The sequence below is a fragment of the Carlito syrichta genome, unplaced genomic scaffold (assembly GCF_000164805.1).
Source record: "Carlito syrichta isolate Samal-C Ts95f unplaced genomic scaffold, Tarsius_syrichta-2.0.1 Scaffold287498, whole genome shotgun sequence".
Lineage (NCBI taxonomy): Eukaryota > Metazoa > Chordata > Mammalia > Primates > Tarsiidae > Carlito > Carlito syrichta.
In genome coordinates, this window is record NW_007231594.1 from 7,795 (window position 1) to 20,313 (window position 12,519).

The window sequence follows — 12,519 nt, forward strand, 5'->3', positions numbered from 1 at the left end:
TAAACAAAAACGAATGTCTTGCTAACTACAGTGGGCCTGCATTGTTGCCAGCTGTGTGCCCAGCTCCCAGCCCCTCCTGCACTGTGTCCAGAGTCGAGTGGGCACCCTCTGCTTTGCCATGCAGCTTGTTTGACTCAGGAACAACTGACCTCCCTGCTATCAGGTCATCCCAGTGTCTCCCCTGTGACTATTCAGTCCATGTCAACAGCACTGGCATATCCCGGGCAGCCAGTCTTGGTCAGGGCACATGCCCAAGTCAACCAGACCTACAGGAAAGGCTATTTTCCATAAGAATGAGTCAGCATGGTGCTCCATATGCAGCTGGCCACCTCTGGGGAAGTCAGTGGAAGCCCACCCATCAAAAAGGTCCTAGGGGAGGGGACAGAGCCAAGCTCCATTTCCAGCAGACACTCCAGCCCTGTCTCTCCTCCAGAGGTGGCAGCTTTCACATTGTGTAAGCCACTCAAGACAGATTCTCTTGATTCCTTACCAGGAAGTGTGCTTGCAGATTTTTTAAAGGTGGTTCCCAAGCCTCTGGGTATAGGAGGTCTGACAGTTAGATTTGTGAACTCATCCTAGAAAAAGTGCTACCTACCTCATTGCTGAATATCACTTGGGTCACCTTCAAAGGGCTTCCCTTGGGAAGCTATGCACCATCATCAGTGTCTAGTCCACCCATCAAAACAACGTTGAACCTCTTTCTGGAACGGCCATCAGAGCTGCATCGTATTATCCTTGATATCCTGCATATTATCAATGTCTTCCTTTAAATATTTCCTTCATCTTTGGGTAAAGGAAAAAGTCATTGGGGGCAAGATTAGATAAGCAGAAGGATGTTCCCATACAGTTATTTTTGTACTGGCTAAAAACATTCTCACAGACAGTGCTGTGTGATCTGGTGCATTGTCGTGATGCAAGAGCTCCTTCAGAACCATTTTTTGCACACACTTTTCTCATGCCAAGATTTTCCATTAGGGTATTCGTAACTGTTTCTCTATTGATCTTTATGTGGTCTGCTAATTCTCACAGTTAGCCAATGATTTCGACACACAATTCAACAAATTTTTGCAATGTTTTCACCAGTTCTGCTCACAACTGGCCACTCTTCATCAGTGATGCTTTCTCTCCCCTCAGAAAAATGTTTAATCCATTTGTACGCTGCCATTTTCTTCATAGCATTATCTTCATAAACTTGGACTAGTATGTCCCTGATTTCACTTCCACTCTTGTCAAATTTAGAAAGATAATTGTTTGTTCATTGTTCTAATTTAAACTCCGACAATCTCGTGACAATAGCTCTAATGGCCATTCCAGAAAAAGAGTTCCAAAATCACTTTGGAAGGGGCAGACTGGGTGCTGGCATTGGTACACAGTTTCCCAAGGGGAATACTTAGAAGGCGACCACAGCGACATTCAACAATGAAGTATGCAGAACTTTTTCTAGGATGAGTCTGCGAGCTTGACTATCAGACCCCGTATTGGTATTACCTGAGAATCTTCCGAAACCAATGGTGCCTGTGTTCTCCCACAGATTATGGTGTGTGGGTCTAGCGTGTCATTGGGTGAGCCAATTAATCTCTGAACTCCCTTCCTGGAAACTCTTTCCAAAGAATTTTTACACTGCCCAAGACCAACAGAGCACTCTGAAACTCTGCAAAATGACCGGTGTTCCCACCGAGACTCTCTCCAGCCAACCCTGTCATGTCAAGGAACTTTCCTACTTTGCAGCAAGCTTTGAACGACTCTCTTGCAACCCTGCATGGATCTCTGCTGGATTTCCCTGGTCTGTACCGCATTTCAGAAGATGCCAGTTTGTCCGCCTTCCCTGGTTCAAATGAGACTCTAAGTCCCCATAAAACCCCTTTAGAGTCTCAGGGGGTCGCAGCAAATGGTCCCAACTGTTCATCAATATGTTTTTTTCTTAAATATTGGGGTGGATAAAAAGAAAGCGATGGAGTAGAAGAGGAGGAATTGAGATCTGACTACACCGTTAACCGTTCTGACCCTCTAAGCCTCAAACCTACTTCCTGGCAAACTGAGAAAAAAAATATCTGTTTCAGCTATAGAGTAAAACCTTTGTGAGAATGGTATCATACCTATAAAAATTCAAGATTTTTTTAAAAAGCGTTCACCAAACGTCAGTTATTACGATGAGCAGCTCAGAGTTGAAAACAGAGTCTAGACCCAACCCTGGTAGACCAGCCTGGCGGCAGGACGAAACGGCCGAGGGAATTACGTTCTCTGTCTCCGCCATCCTCCCCTCCAGGCCTCCTCTGGCTACCTCTCACGAGACAGCAAGCTTGCTCTGCGAATGCAGCCCTAAGACACGGCCTGGTCCTTAACTCGCTTTCAACCAGATCGCCGCCGTCTGAACTCTGCTCATAAAGAAATCCAAGGCCTGCCGCTAATAGACGGAAAGTTATGTTGTTGCTTTCCCCCCTAGGTTTCTGGAAGCATTCCACTGCCTCATCAAAAGGGCACCTCTGGGCACCACGAGGACATATCGTCCCCTGCCTGAATTATATGGGCCATCAAAAGAGACATCTCAGCCGGGCTCAGTGGCTCAGCCTGTAATCCCGCACTTTGGGAGGCCGAGGTGAGTGGATTGCCTGCGCCCGCGGGTTCGAGACCCACCTGGGCAACTTGGCAAGACCTCATCTCTACAATAAATCAAACACTAGCCGGGCATGGAAGTGCTCGCCTGTAGTTCCAGCTACTTGGAAGGCTGAGGCGAAAGGATCGCCGGAGCCCAGCAAGTCGAGGCTGCGGTGGCCGGGAGCGTGCCCATGCACTCCAGTCTGGGCGACAGAGTGAGACTCCAACTCAAGAAAAAAAAAGAGGCATCTCTCAGGGGGGTGATTTTTAGAGGAATGTGTGGGAAATGGTTGCAATATTTGGCTTGTTTCCTGCAGACAAGATGATTGGAGACTTTGGTTGTTTGAAAACACGCTTGACTCCTTCACAATGCTGTCATCTTGTTTCTAAAAATGCCTTGTCACTCGGTGGTGGCACCAGGGTAGCAACTTCATAAGCCAGAGGATTGTAGTTTTTCATTTATTTCACTCATTTGTCCATATAGGTCACCTGTGGCACATAAATTGCATCTATTCACCAGGATGTCAATCTTTCTTTTACAGATATCTCCATTAACATAGACCATTCTGAAACCAAAGACATAGACAATGCCCCAAGAATGGAAACAACGGAAATTACTGAAAAAATGTACCGAGTGTCCACTATGAGGCGAATATTCAATCTGGCAAAGCATCGAACAAAAAGATCAGCATTTTTCCCGGCGGGGGTTAAAGTCTGTCCTCAGGAATCCATGAAACAGATTTTAGCCAGTCTTCAAGCCTATTATAGATTGAGAGGTAAGGAAAGAGACAAAACCTGTTTAGCCCTCTGATGTCTTTATCCCCTGCCTTTCATTCCTCCCAGCATGTGTCTTCAGCCCAAAACTTCCAGGGTCTCTCATTATGAAAATCAGCCCTCTCATCTGAGAGTCATGAATAACTAACACTTAAAGCAATGGTAGCTATCGCTCTACCGGAATGCCTCGGCCTCTAGATGTTACGTTTTTTGCTTTTAGTTTCGCCAGAGTTAAATTTTGAATTTTATTTTTTATTTTTATTTGTGGGTTTTTTTGAGTTGGAGTCTCACTCTGTCACCTAGACTGGAGTGCGTAGCCGCTCCCGGCCACCGCAGCCTCGACCTGCTGGGCTCCGGCGACCCTTCCGCCTCGGCCTTCTAAGTAGCTGGAACTACAGGCGTGCACTACCACGCCCGGCTAATTTTTGGATTTATTGTAGAGATGAGGTTTCACCAATGCCCAGGTAGGTCTCGAACCGGCGGGCTCAGGCAATCCACTCACCTCGGCCTCCCAAAGCGCAGGATTACAGGTTGAGCCACCGAGCCCAGCTCAATTTTGAATTTTAAAGTTGTTCTTACGAGGAAGAAGCATAAGGTGATTGTGGTGTCAGGAACCTGAGTGACTTGATTTATGACCTGAGTTTTCGTTTTTCAAAAGCAGTGTCCCAGTCCAGCAGTCCAGATCCTCCCTTCCTCCTTGATAAGGTTAAGTCTTATGTTGCTGATTCAGCAAAGACTTCAGAAGTTTGGAAACCTGGAAGCAAGTTGGAGGGCAGAGGAGACACAAATTAAGAGCAGTTACCAAGGTGTGATTCAGGGTGCTAGCAGAATTCACGACACAATTGCTGTGGTCTCTAGCAGAGTGACAGTGCAAGTTTTATCCCAAGACAGTATCATAGGATTCTGATAGCATTCCCAGAATTCATTAAGGAGTGAGATCACATCAGCTGTTCTTTTCCTTTACTTAAAATGGATGGAAATTTTCATGGTTTCTTCTTTAAAATAATAATTTAAAAAAAAAATCCTCGGTAGCTACGGTTAAAATTCCCCAGGAAGCTCCAGATAATACATGGTGTCTATCTGAGACCTAAATGCAATTTGTCTTATGTGTGAAAGAAGATTTCCTGTTTCCACCTTGATCACACTGGATGTTCGCTTCCATTCCAAGAAGTAAAGCCAGCCTGCTCTGTTTAAAACCCATTGACCAGAGCAAGAATGATACGAGCTCCTCATGTTGCGTATTCTGATGACTGAGAACCCATTGCACGGTACTGACATCATGGAAACTTGTTGGGTATCTACGTCTATAAGATGCGCCTGGGTCAAATTTATCTGAAGAGCTCCCATTGCATTTTGGAGGCATAATTAACCAACGGTCTCAAAAATATCAAGCCTGACCTTCCTTGTGTGTCTCATCGCATGTGAAAGTAAAAAGATAAATTTGATTTCTGCCAGAAGCCATACCCATAAGAAAGTACCGTGTCATAGTCAGAAGGAGAACTCTCATTATAGAAAATCAAGTGCACTCTTGGAATATTCTGAGGTCCTAGCATAGCATCGCCACAAAGTGGGTTCTGAGTAAACGCTCGTTGATGGATACAGAAGGCCAAGAGGCCACTGGGAGAGCAAAGCAAAGGTAGTGACATGTGGAGGTCACTCATTCTGGGTATACCTTCTCATTGATCAGATAACGGCATTGCCAAACACATATTGGATGGAAACAAGAACACAGTATATGCATCACGCCAGATATGAACACAACTGTTCCTATTTTCATGTAGCTTCTAATTCTTGACACTATCCGCCTATTCAACAAATAGGCTTCACTGCAAGTATTTGTAGACAATTTATTTCTGCAACCAAATTCTTAGATCTGAATTTTCATTCTCAGCTCTTTATTTTTGATTGGGCTGCCTGTTTCATTCTCGTTTCCTTGGATGAAGCCAACCATCATGTTTCTCCCCACGGCAATGACAGTCCATTATCTTTGTGGCTGCCCCCGGGTGACATGAAATTTTCCTGTTCTTCAGCGTGGGTTTCTTAAGTCGAACAAATCTGTTCACAAAGAAACAAGAAATAAGACCCAGCAACAAAGCAGCGTTCCTTTGACTGAGGAACCCACTTGCCGTTCTTGTTACTGCTTTTACAAAATTTTCTGTTGACGGCTTTCGAACTTAGGGGAGGAGGTCCTCATATTCCTAAATCAAATGGAGCACTGAGTTATTTCTTTCCGCCGTGCTTAAAGCAACACAGTGAGATGTTCTGAGCCCTGTGGTAGAATTATAAGCATGCTTATTTCAAAGCATAAATGCAAAGGGAACATCTCTGTGTTCCTCCCCGCCAAACTCCCTAGCCCCACCTGTGTCTCTCCCTCTCTCTCCTCTGTCTTCCTCCCCCCACAACCCCAACATCAAAAGCTAGAATTTTCTTTCAGAGTGATCGCAACTTGGGGAGGGTTAAAGAGGGTTGGAGTCCCAGTTCTTGCCCCTCCAAGTGTTGTCCGCAAACCAACAGCATCAGCACCACCAGAAACTTGCGAGAATGCAGATTCTCAGACCCCATCCCAGACCTACTGTCATAATCTGCATTTTAACAAGATCTTCTGGCAATTCCTTTGCACTATAAAGCTCTAGATGTGGAGTACAGGCCGGGCTTGGTGGCTCAACCTGTAAACATAGCACTTTGGGAGGCCAAGGCGAGTGGATTGCCCGAGCCCCTGGGCTCGAGACCTGCCCGGGCAACTTATTGAGACCTCATCTCTACAATAAACCAAAAACCAGCTAGGCGTGGTAGTGTGCGCCTGTAGTTCCAGCTACTTGGAAGGCTGAGGCAGAAGGATTGCCGGAGCCCAGCAGGTCGAGGCTGCGGTGGCCGGGAGCGTGCCACTGCACTCCCAACAGAGTGAGACTCCAACTGAAAAAAAAAGCTCTAGAAGCATTAATCTAGAGAACATCCATCCAACATTCCCGTTGTACAGATGAGAAAACTGAGATCGGATCCAGTAAACCGGTGTGCTCGGGGACCCGGCTTGCAGTGTCCTGACTTCCACTCGGGTGTGTTGTGTAAACTTCTAAGTCATGCCCATCCCTGCACTGGGCGTTTTCACATACCACTTGTTAGAGTCCAGATAGGATGAGGGTGGCATGCTGGAGGGGTAATGAGGGAGTGCAGCACCGGTAACCCAGAGATCCGAGTAATTGCAAAATGTTGCAACACACAAGGAGGTTAAAAGAAAGGAAAAGTAGCCAGGCTCGGTGGCTCAGCCTGTAATCCCGCGCCTTTGGGAGGCTGAGGTGAGTGAATAAAAAAATCAGCCGGGCGTGGTGGCACATGCCTATAATTCCGGCTACTCGGAAGGCTGAGGCGGAAGGATCGCCGGAGCCCAGCAGTTGAGGCTGCGGTGGCTGGGAGCGGCCACTGCACTCCAGTCTGGGCGACAGAGTGAGACTCCAACTCAAAAAAAAAAGGAAAAGTTTATTTAAAAGTAAATTAGAGAAAGAGAAGGGAGAGAGAAGATTCACCTCCCCAAGGTGGGGAAGGGGCCAAAGCCAGGAAGCATGGTGACAGCCACAGCTCAAAGAGCACGTGGCCACACCAGAGTCTAGCAAGGAAATGGCCACCAGCTGCTTGTGGTTGAGTCATTTTAACCATTCCCCTTGATGGGGGAAGATCGTTAAACTGATTGGGTGGTAGTCTGCTTCCATCACGAAGGGGCAGGCAAGCGAAGGTACTGATGATGTCAGGTGATGGACAGCATGCAGATGGGTTGGTTAGTCACATGATTGCTACCATGCTGGGGTTTATCTGCTTATCACATAGGTCACAAAGGGCTGATTTGGTTAACCCTGGAAGGGGGGGGGGGTTCCTGCATGAGACTGTTAGACATTTGCAATTCACAAACTCCTTGACCAAAGGTGATTGTATTATCACTTTTATGACTTTGGCCAGCCAAAGGGTGATCTTTGACCTTCGGTCTTGACAAGGAACCTAAAAGTTTGCTAGAGATGATTATGCTAAACCATGAATTGAAAGGTTGGGCTGTCCTGGTCTTGTATCTGATGGAGATTTGCCGAGGGGGGATGGGATAGGCTGCTGCTTGTCCTGCAGTAGGATGTCTGAGCACTTTCTAATGGTTATGCTGAGGCAAAAAGTCTAAACCCTTTCACCACTAGTCTGAGGTAATTCCTCCCATTTGTGAAGGATGGTCTGTAGGCCTGGACCTCCGAAGAGACAAGCCAGGCCTGGCCTCCAGGGCTTGCACTCCCTGGACTCTCCCTCTACCACCAAACAACCTAGGTATGACCTTCAGCAGAGAGGCTAAGATCCTGGGGCAGGATTCAGGCATGTACCCGCAACTGTGGGAAGACTGTGGAGACAAGGTGTTGGGTCTCTCTGGACTCTCTATGGCAGTTCCTCCCGGTAGGTTCAGAGGAGGCTGGTCCAGGTCAACCAAAGGGTTTGAAAAATCCGACTTTCAGAAGTCTTTGGAAGCCTTCCAGCTCTGAGATCCTTTTTTTCCCCAACTTTCTTTTTTTTGAGTGGGAGTCTCACTATGTCGCCCAGACTGGAGTGCAGTGGCCGCTCCCAGCCACCGCAGCCTCCACCTGCTGGGCTCCGGCGATCCTTCCGCCTCAGTCTTCCAAGTAGCTGGAACTACAGGCGCACTACCACGCCTGGCTAAATTTTTTTATTTATTGCAGAGATGAGGTCTGGCCAAGTTGCCCAAGTGGGTCTCGAACCCACAGGCTTGGGCAATCCACTCACCTCGACCCCTAAAACGCTATGATTGCAGGCTGAGCCACCGAGCCCGGCCTCTTCCCCAGCTTTCAAAGACATTTTTGATGCTCCCTCAGGGAGGACGGGGGACTCTCCTGGTGGGTTGAGGGCTGGTGCTCCCAGTCATGGAAGGATTCTGAGCTCCCGGTTTGTGGGAAACTCCCAAAAGCCCAGGAAATGACATCAGGGCCACCGCCAGAATGAAAACTTGCCCCTCAAAGAGAGTCTGAGGTTTCATTCTTGACACCAGAGCCCCATAAACCACCACACCCCAGGGAGCTGATTCTTCAAGAAGCTTCAGGCCTTTGTGAAAGGCGTTACTGGGGCCTGAGGAGTCCTGTGCCCTGTGGAGGAAGAAATAAAGGGCCGAGGGAAAGGAGTGGCACCAGGGAGACGCAGGCACCAGAGGCAAGCAGTCCCCCTTGACAACACAGCCTCAGTCTCCCCACCCACGTGGCAGGGCGCTGCCTACAGGACCGTCTGCCTGGCTGGGCTGGGTGGCTCAGCCTGTAAGCCCAGGGTTTTGGGAGGCCGAGGTGAGTGGATTGCCTGAGCCCGTGTGTTCGAGACCCGCCTGGGCAACTTGGCGAGACCTCATCTCTACAATAAATCAAAAAATTAGCTGGGTGTGGTAGCGCACACCTGTAGTTCCAGCTACTTGGAAGGCTGAGGCGGAAGGATCACCGGAGCCCAGCAGGTCGAGGCTGCAGTGGCCAGGAGCAGCCACTGCCCTCCATCCAGTCTGGGCAACGGAGTGAGACTCCAACTCAAAAAAAGAAAAAGAAAAAGAAACGTCTGCCTGACCAGTCAGAGTGACGCAGCCTTGGGCGACAAGGCATTCAGAGAAAAAAATAAACGTCTCTAGGAATCTGTCTGCTTCTGAAATAAAAGGAAGCTTTAATCTGAGACCCAAAGCAACACACCCAAGGTTGTTCCTATCGGTGAATGGGGGTGGATTATTATGTTGTGTCTTCTCCATGTTTCATGCACAGATATTGTCCATGAAAGCCACCAGCACTAAGCCCCCAAAGCAGTGCCCATTTGTTTTATGTTTTAGTCTATATCTGGTACTTAAATGCATTTTGAATTATACCAGCAGGTGCATTAAGACAAGATGGAAGGGCAAAATTTCCCCCAAAGAGTGTGGGCTGGGAAAGCCAGGGCAACTGGTTTGCTCATACTGGACACTCAGCTTTTAAGGTCTAGACAAATCTGGAAACATGAAATGCCATTTCCTTCTGGCATGGTGCGTAGATTCTGTACTAGAGGGGCAGTTCCGGAGACTGCATGATGGTTGGTATCAGGAAAGGAATTGGAATTCCCTGACCCCTGCCCGGTAGGAGACAAGACACATTCATACTAACACATTCTCCAGTGTGAGGTCTTTCCCTGGCTTTCCACCTGAAAGCTCTGTTGTTGCACCAAGTGTGGAAACTAGCCGAAACGTTTGAAATCGTGAGGACCGCACCCTCTGCGCATACTCTTTGAAAGATTAATTACCAACAGATGCTGGAGAGAATGTGACGAAAAGGGGACACTTCTACACTGTTGGTGGGAGTGCAAATTAGTGCATCCTCTGTGGAAAACAGTGTGGCAATTCCTAAAAGTTCTAAAAATCGACCTTTCATATGACCCCATAATCCCCCTTCTGGGAATATACCCGAAAGAACTCAGGTCACTTTATAGAAAGATACCTGCACACGTATGTTTATTGCAGCCTTGTTCACAATAGCAAGAACATGGAACCAACCGTGCAGTCCATCAAAAGAGGACTGGATTTTTTTAAATGTGGTACATATATACAATGGAATATTACGCAGTCATAAAGAAGAACAAAATCATGAACTTCGCAGCAACCTGGATGGAATTAGAGCTTATAATACTGAGTGATCTCTCATAGAAACAAAGAGCTGAGTATCATATGTTCTCACTCATAAGCAGACCTGGAACAATTATCGTAATACTGTAACAAAAGGATTGGCAGTAGTGGGAAACTGCCAGGAGGCAGGCGGGAAGTGGGACTGGCAGTAGTGGGAATCTGCCTGGGGAAGGAGGGACACACCTCATCAACAAGGGTACCTGCACAATGAACATTTGTATACCTAAGCCTGAATTGCACCCCACAATTTCAAAATAAAAATTAAGAGAGGAAAAAAAAGAAAGAACACATTAAAAAAAAGAAAGATTAATTACCTTGAAGTTTCTGGTCAGGGTGTTGCTGGTAAATGATCTGAGCGTCTATTGATCTGGAATTCTCTTTGCCTCTTAAAACAGAAAGCTAAGAGCAACCCAGACATAGGATGAGAGGGAGGGGGGATGTCGGAGAGGCTTGGGGGTCTCCACACCAGGCTTGTCTCGTGTGCCTCTCCGCAGCCCTCTTTCTCAGCATGGTGTCTTTAGAAAGTCAGGTGCTGTCGGACTCTGCCCACAGTCTCCAATTGCTTTCCATCCTTCTAGCGGAGTGGGAACAGAATACAATTGCATGCAACAGGCTTCCAACATTTTGACCCCCTTAAATCCTTTAAACAACTCTTAAGCTACATTCTCCCTCACACGCTGTTTAGTTGACATCTAAAGTTTTTCATCGAAAGTTTAAATAATTATACAGGATGCAATTTTCGGCGAGTTGTCAATATTGGCATTTAAAATAAAAAGAGAATTGAATCATTCTTATGTATTCAGTGGAATCTGCCATGGCCACTCAATCCTTACCCACAAATTCTCTGAACAAATACACGAACAAACTCTTCCCCACAGTAGAAAATGTCACGTGGTTCCCTTTCCTTCCCATACTCACATTCCCACTTCACTCCCACACCTTGCTTTAATGTAATTTGTGTTCATGTTATGCTTAAAAATCGGTTATTGGTTGCTCTGAAACACATCCTAGTAACAAATATGTGTGTAAGTTGAAATTGCATGTTTTTTATTTCCTGTGACTATAGGCATTGCATGTAAAAAGAGTTTTCTTCTGGGTTTAGTTGCATTTATCATTTCAATATACACTTGATTGAAACAAATACATACAATAAATTCGACAAATTTCTTTACGTTTTTGTTGACAGATGGATGTAGGGTGAAATATACATTTTGTGAATATTAATAGGTTTTTTTGGGGGGGTGTTTTTTGTTTGGTTTTTGAGTTGGGGTCTCAGTCTGTTTCCCAGGCTGGAGTGCAGGGGCACGCTCCTGGCCACCGCAGCCTCGACCTGCTGGGCTCCAGTGATTCTTCCACCTCAGTCTTCGAAGTAGCCAGTACCACAGGTGTGCACCACCACACCTGGCTAATTTTTTGATTTATTGTAGAGATGAGGTCTCAGCAAGTTGATTGGGCGGGTCTCAAACCCGTGGGCTGAAGCGAGTATTAATGTTTATAAATACAAATTAGGAGCAGGATTTTGAATGGAATCCATGTAAATAAAGGGTCCATAGCTTAAGCTTTCTTCGTTTCTGCCCCTGGATCAATGGGGGCTTTGGTTTTGCTCCATTATTAGTGTGTGTGTGAGTCATCATTATTTATATTGCATTGCTAAAACAAGACCGGGTTTTGCATCAATTTTATTCCTACTCTTTTACTCAGTTTCAGTTAGGTGCTGAGAAAACTTGTTTACATAAATAAGTAGATGGCAACAGATGGAGTTTTGTTCTAGAAATGGCCTTATTCTTAAAATTCCCTTGGCATTATATGCCCATAATCACATCATGATCCGTCATCATTATTTTTAATGATCTATCAGCTGTCAACTCACAAAGACTCCTCCTCATCGGTTGAAAACAAAGAATCAGCAATCACTGGAGTTGCCAAAGTGTGTGTTAACCCATGACTACGTTGACGCCCTTCCTCAGTCTCGGTGCTGTTATTTCAAATTGTCCCTTTGTGTGGCCACCTAGAGACATCTTGCCACAAAAAGATTAGGGCTGGGTGAATGGAGAAGGGATCACGAACATGGGGGAGGTGAGACCTGAGACCTGATCCCTTTAAATGTCTGTGCGCAGCTTGTCGCATGGAATGAATTGAAGTGCAGCCCACACCCCAGCCCCATGGCTTGGAGACTGCTGGTCTACCAGAACCCGCACCCTCTGTGCTGACCTCGCCACACTTTCCTGTTGGCATCCTGTGTGACGCTCAGTCTTACTCCGACCCCACTGACATCCTCCCTGTTCCTTCAGTGCTTCTAGCATTCCCCAGCCTGATGGCCGTTCTTTTCCCAAACTGTTCAGAAGTCTCCTTTATAATGAAGTCCTCAACCACCCAATTTTATTTATTTATTTTTTTAATTATTATTATAAAGATGTGGGGTACACTTCAGGGTTAGGTATACAAACATTGATCATGCAGGTACCCTTATTGATGAGGTATGCCCCTCCCTCCCC

General features: G+C 46.5%; 1 protein-coding gene across 1 annotated transcript in view; it reads left to right on the plus strand.

Annotated features, from left to right (window-relative positions):
- Positions 1-303: 303 nt before the first annotated feature.
- The window catches only part of IMPG1 (interphotoreceptor matrix proteoglycan 1), a 142,671-nt gene continuing 130,455 nt past the window's right edge, over positions 304-12,519 (plus strand). The window contains 2 exon segments of the mRNA XM_021709840.1: positions 304-454; positions 3,138-3,371. Coding sequence (XP_021565515.1) covers positions 304-454; positions 3,138-3,371 — 385 coding nt within the window.